This window comes from Vulpes vulpes, chromosome 6, assembly GCF_048418805.1.
Source record: "Vulpes vulpes isolate BD-2025 chromosome 6, VulVul3, whole genome shotgun sequence".
In the NCBI taxonomy this organism is placed as follows: Eukaryota; Metazoa; Chordata; class Mammalia; order Carnivora; family Canidae; genus Vulpes; species Vulpes vulpes.
Window position 1 is genome coordinate 25677405 of NC_132785.1, and position 24092 is coordinate 25701496.

Here is a 24092-nt window from a genome sequence, read left to right on the forward strand (position 1 = left end):
GTTACTTTCAATTCAAAAGTTTCATAGATGATTTTAGCAAGTACTAATTTAACTTTTAAGTGCAATATATCAACTTTAATGCATGCCTTGTAGAGTGTTTAACATACTAAATATGAACTTTGAAAATTCAAGAAGATATATATTTTTAAATGATAATCATTTTTCACAGACAGCCATTTTTAAGTTTTGTTCCCCCAAACTGTTCACAAGATGATCCTCAGAAGAAGAAGTTGATATCAGTCTTTCCATTCCATACTGCAGTGAAGATTTTATAGCAATTACAGTGGACAGAGGGGTTTTAAGAAGAGATGTCAGATGAAAAATATTTAATTGAAAGGGATGAAAGTAGTTATTCTGAAGTTTTATTAAAATTTAAATTTGTATTTCTGGAGATTCTAAAAATTTCTTCATTTGTATTCTGTACTTACTTACTTACTTATTAGCCTAACCATATGAAAATGTGGACCTCCAGTTAGTGGTTAGAGAGAAACAATACGGAAACCACAGTAAAGAAAAAACAAAAATTAAAATTAAGCACAAAAATAATTTAAAAATGCCTAGTTTTATATATTCACATGTTTGTCACATTGCTAACTCATTTCATTCAGAAATTATAAATGCTGCCAATAGTAAAAAACAATAATCAAAGTCATTATTTTGGGGGTACCCAAGTGGCTCAGTCAGTTAAGCTGCTCTTGACTTCAGCTTAGATCATGATTTCAGGGTTGTAGGATAGAACCCTGCATTGGGCTCCATGCTCAGCATGAAGTCCACTGGAAGCTTCCTCTCCTTCTGCACCCCCCCCAATAAATAAATAAATATTTTAAAATGTCATTATTTTCAAGTCTCAGAATTCTAAACAGTCATTGATGCATCGAATATTGTTAAAATTGCATGTATACTTGTTCCCTAATATTTCATGTTAAAGTTCCTGAAAGTGTTAAAATATAAAAGCCTATATCTTTGAATAATGACATAAAATTTCACCTCTTTGTTGGCTATAAATTTTAACATTAAGAAAATCATTGGAAATGTTTTTGTATTTCCTTTGTTTTGTACCAGCAACTTGCACAAGAGCCTATTGAGTTGTGATAATTCACAGCCTTTCTATGTGAATTGCTGGGTTTAAATAAATGTCTGTGTTCCAATTTTCTCACAAAGGAATAGAATCACATGTTGAAATATTATTCAAAACAAGGCAACCAAGAACCGCACTAGAGATCAAAATGGGCAATTACCCATCAACTAAATATTTAAACATTAACTTAGAAATCAATTCATATGTGACTCATCAAAAACAAAAACACAAAAATCTGGCTATACTAAAACTTAAGTATATAAACATCCTAAAAATTCTACCTAATTTTGGTATGTTTCTTTATAAGCACTCAAGTATTAATTTTCATAACATTTCTACTCTGTAGATAAATGCTATCAGTATTTTTGGAATTAGTTGAGACTTTATTGTGGACAGGAAATTATGGGATGAGAGAATGTGGAAAACTAAGTTAAGTACTGTTCCCAGCTTTGTATCAAAAAGAGATTTGCTCTCCTGCTAACATGATAGCTCATATTTTTTAGCCTTCTTTTGGATGGATGACCTGTTGGGTGTTGAACCATAGTTTGCTGATGATCTGACAAGGGTAACTTTTTGAGAGCCATTGAGGTTTCTGTTTAATTTGAACTCAAATCACTTCAGTACAATGGCTTACTGCTTTCATTTGCTATATTGGGAGATGTAACAAGGAGCACTAAGTCACTAGTCAAATTTTACCTGCATTTAAAAATCTTACTGTAAGACTACAATGAAATATCTACAAATAGTGGAATAATATGATATGGAGAAATATTTTGATTCTGCTGCTGGCAACCCTTGGAAAGTTGGCACAAATATATCACAAATCTCAGTAAGGTCCCCTGGAACAAATAAGATTTATAAGAAATTTATTCCAAAAGATAGAGCATATGCATATGAATGTCATGCCATTAATGCTTTTCTTTTATCTACCATATTTACTTCACTCTTTTCATTCACTGAGTCTTGGGAATCTGTTAACCAGAATTGACTATGAATTCTTAGGGAAACACAGACTATGAGGTATAGTATGTAATTCATCAACGCTTTACATTAAAGTATCTTTTGCAATTTCTTGACTTATCATTCTAATAATTTGAGAAGTATAATTAGAATTTACAAACTAAGTGACTGGGCATTTTTAATCCTTTACAATAATCATATCAATTATTTGCCTGAATTGCAGAAATTTGAAGAAAAATGTGGGCAAGTGGATCTCAAAATTCTATCTCAAATGTATGTCTGAAATCAAAGCAGTTAGGAAAAGTCGTTACATTCATTCTCAAAAGCTTAGAGAAATGTTCTCTATACCTGTGACTTAATTTCTATTTTCAATTTGGTTTATGTGTTGACATAATCTGGGTTTTTTTGGATTGAGATTTTCTCTCACTATTATCAAAGACTGTAAATAAAAATTTATCTTATTCAGGTTTCCACAGTATTTTTTAAAATCTGTACTTTTTACGTAAAATACGTATTTTTTAGTTCCTTCAGGAAAAAAAAAAGACATGGTAGTACTGAGTTTATGGTCCCACTTGGGCTGGAACCCAGAGCCATTTGTTAGACTTAGCAGAGGAATGTACTTTCTGCTCCTGTTGTCTTATATCTAATCTTCTTTTCTCATTTACAAAATTCTTCTCCATTTCCAACACTTAAACTAGGGATAAGGCTGCACTGCAACATTTCATATAATGCTGCTGGAGAACTTACAGAAAGTAGTCAAAAAACTATGGCAACTTGAAAAAAATAGACCTAGAACTATATTAATCAGTAAAATCATGAAAAAATGAAGATATTGAAATTGTAACTGTAAGTAAATATCATTTTATCATGGAAATCCAATAATTAGTTCTTAATCTGTTAAAATGAAAATTTCATCAGTTAATATAAAATCATGGTACGGAATCAAAGTTAAACACAGCAAACCTGATTATGTATGGTAATAATTTATGGTCTAAAATATCCCCATCCAGTGCTCTTTCTCCCAGGGAGAAATAAATAAAGAATGAGAGTCAGATCCAATAATTTGTAGCCATCATTCATGGTTTTATAGGTGTAATTAGTAAGCTTAAGTGGAGATTTACTATCTCTCGAGTATGATTATATATGAATTAGAAGAATCTGCAGTTACTCCACACTGTATGAAAATACAAACCATATTAAGAGAAATTTGCCAAATATAATAAAAAAATTAAGAAGCTCTAACATTTCCATCCTAAATGAGTCAAGAATAACTAGTTTATCTTTTATTTAATTTGAAAAAAAATAAATAATCATACAGAATATTTGGCTACAAATAAATCTCCTCAAACCATATTATTTAAATTGCCTTAAATATTGAAATTCACTCTCTGTCATTAGTTTTTTAAATGCCTTGGAAAATCTGGTAAATAAAATTTGCATTTTATAGCTTAAAACATGCTAAAAGAAAAAGGATGTAGCACATATGGAAAAAAATTATGGCTTAAAATAATTTTAGTATCTTAAGCATGTTTAATTTTTACCAAAATGAATACTGTTGCAAGTATTATTATATTCAATTTGTGCATAATTGAAAAATAGCAAAATCTTTTTAGCATATAGTCTCTACCAAGTACTGTTCTAAGCTCTTTACATATATTAATTCACTTAATCCCATAACAATTCTGTGAGTGGATATTGTGATCATTATTTGTGTTTTACAGATTAGGAACTCCAGAAATCACAAAGTTTAATTACACAGTCTGTGTTTTACAGGTAATAAAAATCAATGTGGTGATTTGAATCTAGGCAGCCAGAATCCAGAATCCATGTATCTTTGCACACATGTGTAACCTGTGTGTCTATACTCATAAAAAGTTAAATGTCTTTGTCTTTTTAATAGGATAGAAATATCAGTAATAGAACAGGTCTTAATAGTTAAAGTGAGTTACCAGGGTCACAACATTAATGAATGGTAGTTTTGACAGTAGATTATGGCTCTCATTCTACCACTGGTCTCCTAGAACTAAGTCATCTTAATGTTAAATTTTAATCCTTTAGAAATAAGTTATTTATTAAATACATTATCATTGTTAAGGAAAAAATCTGTATTGGCATTCATTTTGGAACCAATTAATAATTATTTCTGTAACCTAATGGATTTAATTTTTCTTTTTTATATTAGGGAAAACTTCATGAGAAACTGCAAATCATGAGAATGGTTGGAGGGCTAAGAAATATCCATTGTCTAATGAAAATGCCTTTTTACTACCCTAAAGATGATCCTAGAGGAAACCAAAGTCAATTTAATTGATTTTATCTCATTACTAAACTTTACAAGGAAAGAACTATATATTTGCATTTCGAATCTTAATCCTTATAAATTGATGCCACCCTCATTATCGGGCTTAGCCACTCATAGCCACTTCATAAATTATCATGAGATAAAAAGATTGATGTCAGATAGGAGCAAGGCATTTGGAGTCAAGCGGACTCAGAGGTCCTGAGTTCACAGTTTGATCCCAAGCAATCTGCTTTGTGTTTGTGTGCCTCACTTCTCTCAAATATAAAATGGGCTTGCGGTGAAAATACACAAAAACAATGTAGGTGAAAAAGCTGTGCAAACTTGAAATTGCTTTAGAAAATGTTAATTGATGTTCTTCTTTGGAATGTTCTGTATCACTGTTACATCAAAAAAAAAAAAAAAAAAAAGAATGCCATTAACGAATCATCGATTTCCCTTTCCTTATGTCTGTTTAACTTCTGGGCTCCCTCCCCACATTCTTCCCTAGCTTTCATGAATCTGTACTATTTGGCACTTGATGAAATTTTGAATTTCATGCTTTCCAAGGCACGTCTTTTGGTCTTCACTATGATCTCAGTTTGTGAGAGGAGAAGCCCCTGCTGCAAATCTCCAGCAGTCAAACTTAGAATAAAGTTGGAACTGGATAGCTCCTGCCAGGAAATATTGTCAATCTAGGAGTTGTTACTATATAGCAAGTGGATTTTAATGTACTAATTTCTTTGAACCAGTTAAAATATTTTCAACCACTGAACCATTTCCCTATAATTAAACATACTGATTATTCTCACATATACCTTCTAGCTGCCCACTATTTCAGCCATAAAAATAATATTACCATTGAAAGAAATGATTGGTCCTTTGTAAATCTTACTTTTAAAACCAAATAGCTATATTCATTTATTCATTTACCAAATGCTTTGCCACCTTTGAGAAAGTGAAATTGGACTTCCTTTTTTTTTAAGTGTTGCTGTTGTTAAAATGATACTGAATGTTAAATAATGTGTTTGTTTTTCAGCTGTTGTAAGTCTAAAGAGATTTTTTGAATACTTCAATTATAAAAACATTTAAAACATACAAACTTGTGCAATTTTTATTTTAATGAAGATGAGAAGTTCATTAAAGAAGATAAATATTTCATTAGATGTTAAATAAAACAAAGAGATTTTTTGGCTTCTCTCAGCACAAAATTCCTTTGAAAGATTAATTAATACATGCAAATTATGCAAATTAGACCCATGCAAATATTTTATGAAGACAATTAAGGGAACCATTAATTACTGCTTTTTTTGCTTCAGTGAGATTCATTCATTTAATTTTAATTTCACTTTAACTGTTTTGATGTATAATCTTGCAGCTAAGAACTTTATCTTTCCTGGCGGGTCACTTAAACTTATAAATTTCATCAAGTGAGTGCACAGAAATCTGTAAAGATATTCTCTAGACTATGTTTAGTATCAAGAGAAATTTCTGACACAATGCACTCCCAGAAACAGGGAACATGGAAGGGAATGTGAGCTCATTCTTGGACAAGGTTCAACTGCTGGAAAAGCAATTAATTTGCTTTGGCTGTGCTAATATAGGGGAATTAGAAAGTGTGACACAAGACAAATAGAAATAATTAGTTCTCCAAAATGATGTTCTCATTAATATGGTTCGAACAGTTGAAATAAAAAACATTATTGTGGCATGTCTGCGTTCTGTCCCTAACCATGGGAGGTGGAATACTGCACCATAAGCATTTTTACATTTATAGTCTAAATGATGATGTCTTATCTTTTAAAGAAGAATTTATAGCAAAGAGTGTTATATATCTTGAATGTCTAAACATATACATGCTATCAAAATTGATGACATACTTTCTATCACCAGGTGTTCATGTACTGATTTCTTATTTTGTACATACAAATCCTGTAATTTAGTGAATAGACTTCAAAGCAGGGGTTCTTTTTCTGTAATTTAAATATCTTCAGGTAACTTTGATAACTCCTGGAGTATAAAAAACATTTTCAGAAAATAAAAATCATTTATGTTCCATCTCAAAGAAATTACTGTGAATATTTAATAAAGCTTCTCTTAGATAGCCAGGCTACTGTCACTGTCTAAGAGTAGATACAAAAGGAGGAACCATGCTATGCGATATGAACCACCAGAGTTAGTTTTAATCTATATTCCAAAATAGTAACCCTCTTCAGCTTTGGTAGACAGTACATATAATTTCTATTGCAACAATTGTCAGTGAGCAAGTTAATTGGATATAATGATCATCAATTTTTTCTTTTGATAATAAAGGTAAAAAGACTCAAAGCAAAAAGTTATTTTAAATAAATTTTTCTTAAATGCGAAGATGAGGATATACTATCTAAAAAAGAAATGAATGGGATGTATTGATCACAATGAAAAATCAATTTCTTCGACTATCTAGTATTCATAGTAATAAAAAGTATCATTAATAAAAATATATAAAATATTAAAATGACAGAGGCTCATTTTTCTACCTATCCTCTGACATTTCACTCAGTGCTATAGCCACTCACTGTTAGTACACAACTATGAAAAGTTGTAAGTTTCACTGACATTTGTTGACCTTTTTAATGTTTTTTTTTAAACCCACAGATCTTAAAATTAAATTTTCTTTCTTACAAAAATAAACTCATTTCATTCATCCTGAAATTCCTAAATTCCTTAAATTTCCATTGCATACTTACACTGTCCACACAAATGGATGTTACACCTTCTAAATTAGGATCATCTGTGAATTTCATTGATATACTCTGTTTAACCACTGTTCCATATCACTAATTATGATGTTAAATCAAAATGGATCTACCATTGATCTTTCAGGCCCCCTGCTAATACTTTTCCCAATTTCCATTTATCACTGTTCTTTGATTATGGCCTTCAGACAGTATTCAAGTCAAGCCACAAACACATTCATGAAAGAGCCAATCTAATTCAGTTGTATCTATGCTAACAAAACACTGTGTTTTCTATAAATAATTGGTTTGTTTCAATACCTAATCGCAATTCAGTTATACAATGTCCCTTTACCCTTTCTAAATCTCTAATTCTAATTATTCTTGATATTTTCCATATCCTCTGAATTGTCATAGAAGTTACTATCTATTATATTGCATTTACTAGGAAAAATGATGTCAACCATATTGCAAACCAAGCCCAATGATTTTGCCTTAATTTATTGTGCATAATATTTGGACAATGGAGTAAGAACTGAAATGACAGAACAAAATCGTGTGTTATGTCACAGCTCAATGCAAATAATGAGAATCATGCTTTTTCCCCATAAGAACCAAAGCTTAGAAAGTTAGGTCTATGGAAATTATACAATGAAAATAATTTTTTGTAAGTAATAATTATAATGAACTATATTTTATTACTATTTTCAGCAGCTTCATACTTAACTGCCCACCATGTCTCACTTCATGTTTAATTAGTTTAAATTATGTAAGAAGCCATTTCCAACAAAAATTGATAAAAGGATTTGGTGTTTAAATATAGCCACCTCGTTCAAAAACAATATTTAATTTGTCATATATATCTTAAAAGAATAAAAATGCTTATACTGAAATTATAAGAAGACATTATTCTAAAATTTTATAAAATATTCCAATTCATGAGTATCTCTGAGACTTTCTATTTAACAATAATAACTCTGTCTAGTTAAATGAGTAGTTAACAATGACCTATGATAACTGTGGAACAATAGCCTGTTTATTGGTTACAGCCTGCAATCAATATCATCTTTTGTTCAACTTAATCAATGCTGTCTCAAATTGATTAGCTGCACTGAAATGCTGCCAAACACCAGAAACCAGTGCCAAAAGACTAGAAGTAAATTTATTTTTGTTTTGTTTTGTTCATAGTACTATAATTTTAATATTTATTTTTTTTAAGATCAAGAAAAATAGTTTGAGGTAATCCTGATGGCAACTGCATTTTTTGTTAGTGACTCAACAATAGTCAATATGCAGTACAAGCAGTTCAGAAACCAGTTTTGATTAACCTTCTCTTTTTTTTCCTTTTTTCAGAAAAAAATTCTTTCTTTTCATGAAACTCTTCCTTTCCCTCTATTAAGCTAAAAACATCTTCAAATAGAAAAGTTAGGTTATATAACAAAACCGTTCTTATATTTTTCTACACTTTACTATGGGACTAAATCAACATTATACTATAAAAGACCAATTTTCTGAAAAAAGAAAATTATATATCAGTAATAATAACTTCAGTGTTTTTTTTAACTTCAGTGTTTATCAGTTGCTAAGCACTGTAAATATGTTAACTCATAATAATAAAATGTAATATTAATAGCTAAAACTTAACTGTATGCATATTATTGTCTAGTACATGCTGAGTGCCTTACATGGATTGTTTTATTTAATCCTTCTAAAACCCTCTGATGTTAAGCAATTACTAAAGGAAAAACAAAATAGTGGAGCAGAGATTTGAATCTAGGCCTGACTCCTTGCTTTCTTAATTGCTAGTTCTGTAGCTATGCCTAAAGAATCTCCACTTTTATATTAAACAATTTTTTTTTAGTATTAAAGATAGAAATGAAGAGACTCTCCAAATGTCTTATATTAAGTGACAGTTGGATTTGTGTTTGATTTCAAATTTATACTAAGCTCATTGTTTGCTAGGGATGCAGATAAATCTTTTATCTAAATATGATTAATTTCTTAGTACCTTTAATTGCCACTTTGTTTTCTTCATTTGGAGGGAGTTTTCCCCAGTGTGACTAAAAGTGTCTATAAGGGGCACCGAGGTGGTTCAGTGGTTGAGTGTCTGCCTTTGGCTCAGGTCATGATCCCAGGTTTCTGGGATCAAGTCCCACATCGGGCTCCCCACAGGGAGCCTGCTTCTCCCTCTGCCTATGTCTCTGCTTCTCTCTCTGTGTCTCATGAATAAATAAATAAAAATCTTTTAAATAAATAAACGAACAAACAAAAAAGTGTCTATAAACATGGTATAGGCTTAATGATGGATTAAAAAGTAAAAACTGGAAAGGAAACCTTTTTTTTCCCAATGGTATATCATTTTCTAGTACCTGTCAGTAAACTGTTTTGAACTTCTTAAGTCATTAACAGACAATGTGTTAACCATTCCAACGGATAACAGGGATCCAAGTAGTTATTGCAGAAGAGACAAGAATTAAGTCTAGATAGCAAGGCATCGAAAATAGAACAAGGACTTTAGGGTCATAAATATGAATTCAAACGTCTGTAACCCCTCTAATTCATAGTGCAAATGTGAGAATATTAATTAGTCACTCTGAACTTTAGTTATCTAACCTTTAAATTAGAATATATAGGAAAGGCTGAAAAATAGCAGTTTCCAATCCACCTCACTATTTTAATAAGCCAATAGTTCCTTTTGCTATATAATATCCCTAAGTTTAAATGAAAGAAAGTGTATTACTAGGAAATTCAACGAGTCCTAAAACATTTGATTCAATAAAAAAATTTTGATAAAATATATAAACTACACTCATAAGAATGATATGCTTATGACGCTTTGGAACTATAAGTTACTAAACAACAATAATCACATATTTTAAAAGAGAAAAAAAAAAAGCACATTTTACCAATCCTAATTTTAAAATAATCAGGAAGAAAATAAAGGAATGTGAAAAGCTACTGAACTGTTATATTCCAGATTCTGATTAACTCATGATATAACCTTTAACAAGTCACGTGTCCTCCCTAAGTCTCACTTTCCTTGTTTGCAAAATGAAGAGATTTAATTGATCTTTAAAGTCCTATCCTAGTGCTAAGGCAATAACACCATAAAAGTGTGCTTGGCATATCATCAATTTTTAATAAATATTTGTTGAAGAAATAAATAATTTTTAAATTCAGCATGTATATTAAAATATCTAGGAAGCAGAAAGGAGACGTCTTTTATTTTTTTTTAAAGATTTTATTTATTTATTCATGAGAGACACTGAGAGAGACTGAGAGAGAGGCAGAGACATAGGCAGAGGGAGAAGCAGCCTCCTCACAGGGAGCCTGATGTGGGACTCGATCCCTGGACTAGGATCACACCCTGAGCCAAAGGCAGACGCTCAACTGCTGAGCCACCCAGGCATCCCAGTAGACATTTTTTAATTGGAAAAAAAAAAAAAAAAGATTGTTAATATGAAGGCAAGTCTTTAAGTCTTTTATGTCCTTTTATTGGAAGAATATTTGGTTTTCTATGATCTGAGATCAGTCAAAAAAGAATAAAAAGCCAAACAGTTTTGATTATGGCCATTGGAAATAAATAAAAGAGATGTACTTTCAAGTGAAGTTAAGATTTTGCAAGCATAACTTGCAGATATTCTAAGATGTCAAAGAACTATGGTCCATATTTCCATTGATTTTACCATTTTTTTTTACTTAAAAAAAGATAGGTTTTCTTAAAAAGAAGAAGCCAAAGCTACTATTTTGAATATGAACTTTCCAGACTCTTCAGATAAAAGACGGATAAAACAGCACTAATCTACGATTCTCCTATGTAATAGTTTCCTTCTATATATTGATAACCTAACTAATTTATAGAGAAGATTTAATCATGTGAAATTATAAGAAATCAGAAAAGAAGCATAAGGTTAATGTACATTAAACAAAAGATTAAAGTATTATTTAAGAAATATGACAATAGCATTTTAAATTAAATATAAATTTAAAATGAAAAAAAGTGAGTGTAAGTGAATATTCACAGAATCCAAATCTTGGGGATCCCTGGGTGGCACAGCAGTTTGGCGCCTGCCTTTGGCCCAGGGCGCGATCCTGGAGACCCGGGATCGAATCCCACATCGGGCTCCCGGTGCATGGAGCCTGCTTCTCCCTCTGCCTGTGTCTCTGCCTCTCTCTCTCTCTCTCTCTCTCTCTCTGTAACTATCATAAATAAATAAATTTTAAAAAAAAGAATCCAAATCTTACATCGAATGTGCAAACAAAAATGTAATATTATGCACATATACAAGACATATAAACACATATTGATAATTCAGCTATCAGATATGAGAATTAATTCTGCCAGAATTTGTAATTCTGACTTTCTGAGATACAATTATATTATCCTCACTTCCTCACAGCAATCTCTCCAACCAAAGTCTGAGAAATGTCAGAACAATGAGGACCCTGGGCATTCACAAAATCAAAAAGATCCTAAGTCATTGATGATTGATACATTCTTTCATGATATATCAAATATTCAGTACTAAAAATGTGGCACAAACATTTGACACATTTTTATATGTGTGTCAGACATACAGGTGCTAGGAACACAGTAGTGACCAAAATAGGCATGGTTCACAGTCAGCTCAGCAACCTTCCAGAGAGAGGAAGCAGACATTGAGCAAAGAACTATCAGTGCCCAGAAGATTACTTTGGAGAAGTAAAAGACACAGTAAAAACCTTGAAGAGGTAGAAATAGACCCAGGGGTCAGAGAGATGCTGCAGGGCAAGGGGTGGAGGCTGAGAAGCATTCCTGGAAGCAGTAGCTTCTAAAATGAGATTTCAAGGATGGGCAAGTAAAGGCAAGGAGGGAGGAAATATGTCCTTGATAGGTAGAGAAAGATCTGGGGCTTTCAGAGAATCAAAAAAAAAAAAAGGATTTTGAGATGAGGAGGAAGAGTTGTAATTGGGTGTGAAAGGTGGGGGAAGGAAATGTGTGCTCTTCTCTTCCTCAGTATAAATTAAGGAAGATGCTGGATTGGGCAGGTAAGGGTTCCATAGGGAAGGAGCACTGGATGAGGACAGGTTTGCAGCGGGTGCCTGGTCCTTTTGGTTTTGTGCACTGGACCCCGAGGCTTCTGTGAGATAGCCAAATACAAGCAGGCTATTACCTGGACCTCTTAAGTAATATCTGAATGGCCTGGAGATATATATATATATATTTTTTTCAAAACATATATGTTAAATAAACCATTTAATTTTCAAAACATACATGTTAAAGAAACCATTTAAGTGTTTGCCATTGCCCAGGGAGAGAGATTAAAAAGAGATTAGAATGCAGCTGAAGAAAGCCATCATATTGTAGATTTGGTGCATATAACGTGGGGATGTGCATTTGTGTAAGTGGGGGCAGAAAAAGTTTTGGGGGACATTTATTAACTAGTCCAAAAAAGTGTTCAATGAGTATTTATATGAACTCAGTCTACTCTGCATATTCAAAAGATCTTACAAAAAGCTGTAAAGTAAGATAAAATTTTCTAACACAAATCATGCCATATAAATCTGTAAGACTCAAGGCATGAAAGTTAATCACCATATGATTCAGCTCCTGAAACAAGTTCTTTTTTTTTTAATGTTCATTCTCTATCCATAATATCACCACCAAACTCATTAATTTTGTTAGTTACTGGAAATATCAATAATGAAGAATTTGTCCCTGTGTAGTATGAACTGATTTACTTATCACAAGTAAGTAAATTATTTAGAGTCTCTTTGCTCAGGAATATTTTCTAAACTGCTGTCTGGTTTCCTCCTCCCTTCTATAGTTTTACATAAATGGGGGTACTGAATGCCAATAAGGCAATATTTAGTCTAACTAACCTAGGGATGCTTATTTGTGAGTAATTACCCAGCACTTGGGCAGTATATAAGTGCCCAACTGCTAGGTGACTAACTCTTGGGGCAAGTATGGCATTTATTTATTGACAGAATGTTAAAAATAAATACATGACAAGCATAGAGAAATGTGGGTTTCCTTTGTCTTTCCTAATTAAGTCGGGTTTATTTTGGAACAGAGAATAATTTCACTTATGGCTGGACGGGGAGTAGGAAAGAATACAAAGAGTATCCTAACACCTGGGCTTGAGGACACCAAGACAGAGGAAGCAAAAGGAGTAAGAGGCCATGTTCCTGTCATTCTTATATTGTGAAGCAGTAGGTGCTAAGTGCTCCCCAAATGCATGGCAGGGACCATTTCACAAGTCAGCAATGAGTTCTGGTTCTTCCTTCTTTGCCTTTCCCATCTTTGTGCTTCGACTCAGAATTTAACTAGTTTTTTTTTTATTTTTTATTTCTCCTGCTCACAATTAATTTTGTTCTGTTGACTTCCAAATGTATTCATTTAGCCTAAGATTTGGGGGGAAAGAAAGGTTCATAGGACTAAATGAGCTTACTTAGTGGAGTCTGAGGAGCAAAAGATGATCTCTTGGAACTGCCTGGTATTTTAAGACCAGGGTGGTTCAGTTGCCAGTGAAATACCTTTTTATCAATTAAAACATAAAAATATTCACACACACTGTTTTTTTATTACATTTGAGAAAAAAATCCATATTGTCTAATTAAAACCATGACTATTAGGTGTTTTGTTGAAAACTCATTGTGCATTTTGAACAATATAACAAAACATTAAATACAAGTATAATCATACAAAAAGTAGAGTATTACTTACTGTTCATGTTAGAATTAAGGAAGACATATTTTTAATTGACCAGATGAACAAATGAAGGGAACAATTAAGATTTTATATTACAATGAAAGCAAAGCATTAAATAACTCCATAATCATTTATATTTGGCTTTAAATCACTATGTATGATTGTTCTTTAAATGTTTTATTGCCTTAATTATAAAGTTGTTTGGGTGAGTTTTCTTTGTTACCCAACTGAGAACATTCTGGATAGCAAAAGAAGGCAATTTATGATTTAAAATTTTACTTAAGTAAGCAAATCACAATAGAAAATGAGAACTGTCAATACTTCAACCATATATAGCAAGATTTTATTCATATTGAAGTGTATATTTGAATATATGTCAATTTTGCAAATTCAAATTAAAATAACGATAGCCTTACTGATGACCAAAATATTACCTATAGCAAATTCCTGGAATAAACATGATATTCATTATACAAAATGTTTTATCTTTGCCTAATCACTTCTTAACACTGACAACAAATTTTCCATTAGTATGCAGTAATATATTGCCTATAATTTTTCTTGGATTGAGTTTGACGAACCTTATGGATTCTGTAGATACCAGATAACTTATATATCATATTCATCTGAAGACTCAGGTGTTTTCTTACATCCATTTGGCCACTAGCTAAGTTAATGCATGAGTGGTCCCTGCACATACAAATCAGGGCTGATATTTATATTGACCTTATTGAAGTTATCACCCCTGATAAAAAGAACTGGCTTTGCTATTACTAATTTGTTGACATGTATGGAATTTTAAAAAGAGATACAACAGGGATGCCTGGGTGGCTCAGTGGTTAAGTGCATCTGCCTTTGGTTCAGGGCATGATCCTGGAGTACCGGGTTTGAGTTCCACATCAGGTTCCCCACATGGAGCCTGCTTCTCCCTCTGCCTATGTCTCTGCCTCTCTCTTTCTATGTCTCTCATGAATAAATAAAATCTTTTTTAAAAAAGAGACACAATAGAAATCTTATGATTTTAATAAGATTATACATGTACATCCACACATACTTTTCCTGATATCCATAATGCTCTAAAAAGAATAAGTCTTTTCTACATCTACAATTACACTAATCTTGTATATACAAGGAGATATCTCATAATAACATATGGTTCAAGCCTCAGGACTTAAAAAATAATTATCATGGTTTTAGGTAAAATAAATATAGGCAAAAACATTCTTCAGGAATGTTTCTGCAAGTTTCCAATTTTTACTCATTGCATATCTGATACTTTCCAAAAGTATGTTTCCTTTACACTAAACCAAAGATGACACTTTTGGAGCTGATTAAGTAGCACAATTAATGTCAAACAATATCCCCAAAATGATTGAGCTTAAAATGCAAAATAAAAGCAATTGGGAGGATTATAGCAGTTAATCATTTTAGGCTTCCCTTTGAAGAACCATCTTCATTTAAAATAGAAAACAAATGCTCTTTTTACTGTTTAGTATTCATGTTGTTAGACTGAGTTTATTGCCTAGAATAGATGTTAGACTATAAATGTTACCTTCAGATTTTGTTCTTTCCTAATAGTATGGTCTAGGCAATATACATATTTAGCTCTTCTGAGTGTTTAATACAACTCCCTTTAGTATTCTATATATGATTTTGCTCAGCAGATTTGTGTTATTAAAATGTATATAATGGCATACAGAACATTCAGAAAATCCACAGAGGACTAAACAATCTTATTTATTGTTAACATTGAACCAGTCTATTTTGCATGTACCTTGCAGTATCTGTCACAAAAATGAGAAGGAGAAATTTTCAAATTTAAGAACTACCGATTTGATTAACCCATGCTTTTATTCAGACGGTGGAGAACTTATAAACCCTTCCTGCGTGAGATTGGGCTTCAAGCATTCAATAAAGCACATTTACTGTGTCCAAGATTAAATCATACATTGTTTAAAATTAATTATTCCTTTTTAATTGCATTGTATAAACAGAAATGACCTGTTAATTTAAAGAAAATCTATCAGCACAAAATGAATTCACTCATATAAACAAGCAAGATGAACTTGACCTTGTTTGAACTTGTTTTGATGTGGCCCAGATGGTAGGCTACATGCTTGAATAGCAGGCTAAAGCTGAGGAAAAACTCATATAGCAAGATCTAGATTTATAGCCTTTTGCAAATTCCTACCTTGTATTGTCCTTTCAGCATCTGTTCTGCTGCCACTGCGGTCAGCTTCTATCTCTGGGGTCAGAGAGTCTAAAAGCACAGAAAGGTAAGAGGGACACATATTTCATTTGATGCTTTTGTCCTTTAAAAAAAGAGCAACCTGTTACTTTGGTGCTGAATTAAAATTACATAAATCTTTGTCATCTTTTAAAGGTTGGACAAAGACCAGAACCATAAGAATCATCAAAATATTTGAATAGATAAATAAGTAACGCCAAATTGTTCCTAACACGGGATGGAGCTGGGAAGTTCTCAGATTAATATTTTATCCTCTTTCAGTACAGACAGACCCAGTTACGCAGGAAAGCCGTGTCAGGTCCCAGATACTGGAGTGAAGTACAACAGGCCAGGTGAAAGCACCTGGGAAGTCAAGCAATTCCCCAACATGCGGGATCACTTCCCACCAGGCTTACAGTTTAAAGAATCACTAGGGATACAGATGTATGTAAAACCACAAACACAATGTAATGAATCAAGAGATATACGAATATCTGTGAAACCACAAACACAGGTTTACGTTGTCTTTTGAGTGCTAAAAAGTTAATGTCAGTGAGCCGTGCATGAAGATGCACCCTCTTACCATTTAAGACTCTGAGACTATCTGTCGAAGCTGCCTGTTTCAGCGTTTGTTCTGCTTGCTCACGCCGTTTTGTCTCAAATTCAAGTGCTTCCTGCAATTTTCTCTTTGCCTTCTTCTCCTTCTTTAGCCTCTTTTGAACTATGGCTAGAAAAGAGTGTTTGTATATTACATTTTTAAAAGTTTTTTGCAATGCCCTAACTTATCAATGACCTATGATTTTATTATATATATATATGTATATACATATGTATATACATATATATATGTAAACATATTTTTTTTTCCTGCTGGACTGAGTCTACCTATGCAGAAGTTCCAAAAAAAAAAAAATCCCACCTTTATCTAAAATAAATCCCAGTGAAATATCCAAGGAGGCTAATTTTTATTTAGCCTTCAACCACTGTTATATTACAAAGATGCCTATGATTGTCATATGTAGAGACAGATTTAAGGGGAAATTAATTTTAGTAAATATTTATATGCACTGATAAAGGAAGCCTGATTAAATGAATTTTGTGGATTAGTCTCTGCCCTTGAATCAGAATAGTGCATAATAGTTAGAATCATGCCAGCCTTTATAAGCATGCCTCCTATCTCTTTATAAAGCACCAAGTTTGAATAGCAAATGGAGTATTTCCCCTGTAGTTGTTTTGCAAAACAGTTACACTGGTCCAGGTCTTAAGAATTTTTTCTTGAAATTTTAAAAAAGGCAATAAATATTTTTGTATATGAGGAACTAAATACTCTTAATTATCAACATAGAAGTAGTCTTTTAGGGGGGATGAAGCTATTGTAATTTGCTCAGAGATATCGATAATTTCTTCAAAGCAATTTTATATGCACTATAACATATTTCAGGAAATCATGTTTTATTCTGCTTCAATCTGGTAGACTATAAAACCTCACTGATGATAATAATGTGCTACTGCTGACAATGATGTGGTATTTATATTTTAAAAAGTAGCTTATGACACAAAAAGTTAATTATGATACATTTTCTCCTACTGGACAATTTAAATATTTGTATATAGTATGTAACCAATAACTAGTAACAAATAAATGTTCACAAAATGTATGGTTGACCATACTTTCAGTATGATAATTATTTTAGTTTTTACAATTTATATAAGGTAAGCAGCCAGCATATGGAGAGCATGCAAATGTTTCTTTTTGGAATTTTTTTCTTCTGGTTGATAAACAGTGTAGATGTGAATGTGACTGTGACAGAATTGGTATGAGAAAATCCTTTTAGAATTAGTCATAGGGAATAGTCATTCAGAGTTTACTACTTGATTTCTTACTACAGATGAAAAAACAACAACATTTTTATTTAATACAGTATTTAGTCAAAATATAAATCAAGGTAATAAAGATTCAAGTAAGAATTTGTTTCAGTTTCTAACTTTCATATGCCCCATTTTTATAATTATTAATACCATTAAGGTGGCAGACCATTAACTTGTTGAGTTTATTGTTGCCGGTAACATATATTAACAGAGGCTGTTTTTTATCAAAACATACATTGGTTACAGTCTTGTAACAAAACAAAACTGGTTTTGAATAAATGCTAATTTCCTTTACTTAATACGAAAATCGTATGCTTATCTCAACAAAATCATTTGCCTACTCTATCCCTTTACAAAGATGATTGTTTGTAAGTCTCTTTGAAAAGAAACAGTAATTTCTGAATTCCTCATTTGAATTGTTGTACTTCCATGGCACTAAAACTCAATACCTAGTCCCTTGCCATTGACTGCTTACTGTTTCCTGCTCCGCAATTGAACCTGGTATTGCCATATTCTCTCTTCAGGGTAATACACTGCTTCAACGGATACATTTATAATAGATAATTATTGATAGCTATTACCTTTAATTTATTGTTCACAATTAATTAAATGGGAGGCTCATGATGTGATCTGTGAAGTGTTTTGCCCTCTAGTGGTTAAAAAAAAAAATCAATGTAAGTCCTCCAAAAGATTTGAACCAGTAAAATTCTAAAGTAACCAATTCTGTCAAGTAACCAAAAGATTACTTTAGGAATTCAAGGGTCTACTTTTATGTCTTGTCAAAAAACAAAAACAAAATTTCTCCTGGTGAGAACAAAATCAAGAATCAAGACATGGCTATCTCATTGAAGTGGTTCTATTTAACAAACTCTTGGACAAATCTTCATTATTCACACAAAATACATCCCATTATCAGTGTTTATCTTGTTTTGATTACTATACTGCCTTAATCTATGTGAAACCACATTATATGCCATATATTGGTGGTGATGGCTTTTCTAAATCAGCCTCATCCCAGGAACCCACTAGCTGTTGCTTCATAGTAACTAATGAAAAAACCTACTACTGGTTTGAAAAACAGAGCAGAAACAATGATTTTCAAATGACTGTATCAAACATATAAAAGAACACCTGGGATATTTATATTGGATACTTATTAAATGAGGGAGTAGGTGCTCCCCCCTGGAGTACTTATGAGAATCTTATTGTTGAGGCAAAGGGAAAGTTGGTTGTAAAGGAAATACTCTTAATCTCACACATAATATAAACCCACAAGTATGAATGACCTTCAAAATTATCTATACATGCACTGTTAAATGTGTTAGAAGAAGCAATTCATAGATAGGTGATATCATTGTTTTTACCCAATAAAAATTCATATTGGCTTCTAGACTAATGTGTATTTGACCTTGTTGGATGAAAATGAGGCATCCAGAAAGAAAATTATACAAACACTCAACTTTGGTCATTTGTTCAGATATTCATCAGTCTTCAATTTCAGTTGATAAATATCTTACTATATCTGCTTCGCTTGAATAATCAGTATTTTCTATTTTAGCTTTATGACTTTAACTTTTAAGTTTTTCAAAGGGCAATTGTGAATGAATATAAGATTTTTCTTCATGGCTGTCATCAGAGCTCATTCTTATCTTACAATTATTTGTTAAGCTCTATGAGCAATAAAAACTATGTGATTAATTATATAAAAGACATATTCAATTCCCTGGGGTATGAACAGAAAAGAAACCATATATACTCTGGAAATGAAAAAACACAATGAGCCTAGGATTCAAATCCTGCTGTGAACCTCAGCTATAAGTAAATTAACAAAAAAGCTGTATTCTCATAGTAAATCACCAAACATAGTATTGTTCTGTTAAATAGATTATATAAAATATTACACTTATTTGGAACTTTAGAAATACCTCTATTCTTTTGTTCCATAGCCAACTGCTTCTCAAGCGTTTCCCTCAGTTCTCTTTCCCTTAAAAAATCCATCTTCAGCTCTGTTTTTTCCAGTTGGACTTGTTTTTCTTGAGCTCTGGCATTATCTATGGCAACTTTCAAGAGCCCCTGCACAAAGAAGGCATTCAGAATTGTAATATTTAGGTGTAGAGCATATTTCATTCATTACTTAAAAGCATTAAAAAAACAACTAATCAAATTCTTTCATTCTTTTATATTCACCCTATATTCACTAGGACAAGTACTTCAACCAAAGCACAAAATTTCTAAATCTAACTAAACTATATTAGGAAGACAAATGATTTTGCCATGCAGGTTCAATTGTTTCTAATTAGAAATATCTAGATCTAAAGCTAAATGAGTGCAGCACATAAGCCTGCTAAAAAATAAGAACTGAGAAGAAAATATTAAAGCTCTTACACAAGCGATGATGTGGCATGGTTTACATAATCCCAAATGACCCTGGTAGTACCCACTTATCTCTTAGAGCTCTACCTCCACCATTCCCTACTGAGATTATACTGGACACAATGCTCATCTTTCCATTTCTCAAGAAAACTGGTTTCTGCACCAGTGATTTCACTCTTTCATTCTCCTGAATGCCTTCCCTTCCAATTTTTGTGTGGCTCATGCCCTCACTTCATTTCACCTTTGTTCAGTCACCATCCAAGAAAATTCTTTTCTTACCACCCTATCTGGAATAGCCCTCCTGTTATTCCCTCCTATCATTTATCACTGTGTAATATTGTCATTCATGTATATGTTCACTACTTTATGTCAGGTCTTCTGCACTAAAGTGTAAACTCTCTGAGGCAGGGACATTTTCTCTCATTTGGTAGTATGTCAACCAGAGTCCAGAGAGTGCCTACCATATAGTAGATTCTAAAAATTTTATGAATAGAAATTATAATACTGGTATATTTTTCTTGATATATATATAAAAGAGATCCCAAACCTAGTGTTTTAATAGTGCATTATTTTTAAAAAGTCATTTAAAATGGTTAAAACAAATTGAGAATAACTTTTAGGGGATTATTTGAAAGTATAACTTAAGAGTATATAGTAAATATAAAGTTTATACAGTAGGTGATGGAATCTCTTCTATAAGAGATACACATGTAAGTTGATTTACTCTTTGTTAATTAAAAACTTGAGCAATATTCTGAGATTCTTGAAAATGAGATTATGAGAATATGTAAAACATATAAAGTATTCTGCACATGTTCTCTCCCAAAATCCTTCAGAAAGTTATTAGTAAATATTAGAGCTAACATTTCTTTCCTTATCAACTCCCAATAAGTAGTGGGAGAGGCACAGGAAGAGGGAGAGAGAGAATCTTACTTAAGCAGACTCTGCTGAGTGTAGATCTGATGCAGAGCTCCATCTCATGACCCTGAGGTAATGATCTGAGCTGAAATCAAGAGTCTGACGCTTAACGGACTGAACCACCCAGGTACCCCATACAGACTAAAAATTATAAATGAAGTGAAGTTGATGCCATTTGTAGATATATTCTAGGATATGACCCTTCCTACAGAAGACAACATATGCATTCTGAATTGGGAATTTCAACTCTGGCTTGACTTGTTAGCCCAATAGAGGTGTACCCTTAGATCAGCACAAATGTAGCACTATCATAAGACATCTTATTCTCTTCTCAAGTACATATAAATTATTTCATGTTTTTATACCTGGCCCTGAATTTCATGGCATAATTCTTGTGATAGGAGACAAGCTGGAGGGTTTCTACATGGCTGTTTGCCCCTCCCTACTCTTCTATTTTTAACAATAAAACATAGCAGCTAAGGAAACTGCCATCTTAACTCAATTCAGCAACATTCCTGTGTATGTTTCTTCTTCATCAGGAACAAACAATTAGTAACAAATGAAAGAGATCATTACATCAAGTGCCCTTTTAGATCACCCCAATTAAAACTTTAGTTTAGCTGTATTTTAATTCTAAGATACCAAATTCTAATTTTCTGCTCTGATTGCTCTTGTTGACTTATCTTTGAAAGATGTACTCTCTGTGCAATGTCTAGAGATTATTTAGCAAGATGCCAATGTTGGCACCACTTAATGTGTTGATTGGTTGTATTATCAGTAGCTGTTTAAAATAAATTACTATTAAACTATTATTGTCCTTGGCTGACAAAACACAATATTTTGGTGTTCCTTAAATATGAAACAATCATTATGAATAAACATGTTGAATAATGTTAAACTGCAACTCTAATTTGTGTGATTTTACATTAATATTTGTTGTAATGTATGAAGTTGCTAAAAGCATTTATGTTTACTGTTTTCTTTTGTTACAGTTGCTGCTAATGTCCCTAATGGTAATACATTACCTATTCCTGCTGATTATATCTGAAAAATACTAGCTTTAAGATCCAATACCCTCCAGGGACTACTTATAAGCTATATAAAATTAAGTTTCATTTTTAGACTTTAAATCAGTGCATATCAGTAGGAGTCCAGTGTGAACAAAAATCTGCACTAGAGCCAAACTGATACATATGCAAAAATATGTTATTGCCCGTGACAGCTCTGCTGCAAAAATACAGAAAACCGATTAAATTTCAGTGCAGCAGGGGGCTGGGAAAAGCAATAGCAAGTAGTGTTCACAACATCTACAAATCATTAGGACACCATTTTAACCATCAGTGATAATAGTACTTTCAGATTTGTGTAACTTCTGTAAATTTTCCAGGTAGATCATATGCAAAGGTCACACTAAATGCTGAGTCTCACGTGGACATGCAGTATTGAGCCAATTCTGTGATGACAATTCCGTGATGATGAATTACAGCAAAAGACACAAGGTTTAAAACATGAATTTTTCTCCAGGGGGAGGTCAGTTATGATGTTCGACAATGACAATTCTAAAGAAATGCTTTTAGGCTTACTCTGTGGCATAGCAATTATAAGAGACAATGGTTGTTTGGCCTCAAATTTCTTTCCCATAAGTGAAGCATAATTGTCATATACACAAATGTTTTTGTTTTCTAAAATGATCTACCTTGTAAATTAAATTATTTTAATCATTTTTCAGGAACAAGTCTATATACATTTCTTTTCAGAAGGGCACTGTAATTGATCTAGCAAGTTTTCGACTACTTCTATATCCTAGAAAGTAAAATAACTGCTTGTATAAGATAATTTAAAGTAACATGGATATGAAGGAAACATTTCTTAATATCCTACTTGGATCCCAGAGGAAAAGCTTACTTAGCCATGTTTATTTTTTATACAAAGGTGTTTCAGAATCAGATGATAACTAAAGTTTTTTGAGTGTCACAGGTATTAATGTGACAAATTATGCTCAATAATGCAGTGCTTATGATAGTAAATATCCTAGTAGAAGGGGATTTTAGTGATTTCCCACTCTAATTAAAACCGCTTAAAGTTGAAACAAACCAAGGCCCATAAAGATCAGATGACTTGTCCAAAATCCCAAACTAGTGAGATGACTAAGCTTAGTTCAAAATTCCCAAGCTCATTTATTATTTTCTTTTAATGTTTCTATCCAGGATGAGAAGGAATAGTGTCCCTGGAAACCTGGAACTTTTGTAGATAAATATAGAATAGAACAGTATCAACTAATGCATATTCACAGAAGCTCTTATAACAAAAGATTAATGTTATGGCTATTGTTCTCCAAAATCGATCAATAATGGATACTCCCTCAAAAGCATTTCCAGATGTAAAACCCATCTTGTGATTCATATGATCATGTTGGAGATATGGCAACATGGGCTCAGTAATCATCCTGCCTATGTTTAAATCCAGACTCCACCACCATTATATGACCTTGATCAAAAGACTTGTCTGCCTTCATTTACTCATCTGTATAATGAGGATGATAATGAAATCCACTGTGTAGGATTATAAAGACGATTCAATGTAATATATAGAATTAGCATAGAGATGGACTGAATATATAGTGATTTACAGTAAGAAATGTATTTGGTCTTCATCCCAAAGATCCTACAATGGGTGTAATTTCCTAAGTAACAAGAGTGAAAAGGTTAAATGGGTGGCTTTGGTTATTCATAATAAGCCCCTCCCAACTACACCTGAGTTTATTTCAATAAGGTGGCTTTTGGAAAGCCCGAAGGATAGAAGCTGGTTGTCAGGGAAACTAATTCTGTGATTAGAGAATTGGAATTTTCAGTCCCATCCCCCCTGACCTCTGGGAGGACAGAGGGGCTAGAGGTTGAATTAATCACCAACTGTGGGTGATTTAATCAATTATACCTAAATAATGAAACCTCTATGAAAACTCAAAAGGACAGAGTTCA

The 24092-nt window shown here is 32.5% G+C and overlaps 1 protein-coding gene across 1 annotated transcript in view; it reads right to left on the reverse strand.

Annotated features, from left to right (window-relative positions):
- DACH1 (dachshund family transcription factor 1) overlaps positions 1 to 24092 on the reverse strand; it is a 419184-nt gene that overhangs the window by 19905 nt on the left and 375187 nt on the right. Inside the window, exons 8-10 of the mRNA XM_026017695.2 lie at positions 19749 to 19896; positions 16538 to 16681; positions 15919 to 15987 (exon numbers count right to left, since the gene is read on the reverse strand). Coding sequence (XP_025873480.2) covers positions 15919 to 15987; positions 16538 to 16681; positions 19749 to 19896 — 361 coding nt within the window. The remainder of the gene's footprint in view (positions 1 to 15918; positions 15988 to 16537; positions 16682 to 19748; positions 19897 to 24092) is intronic.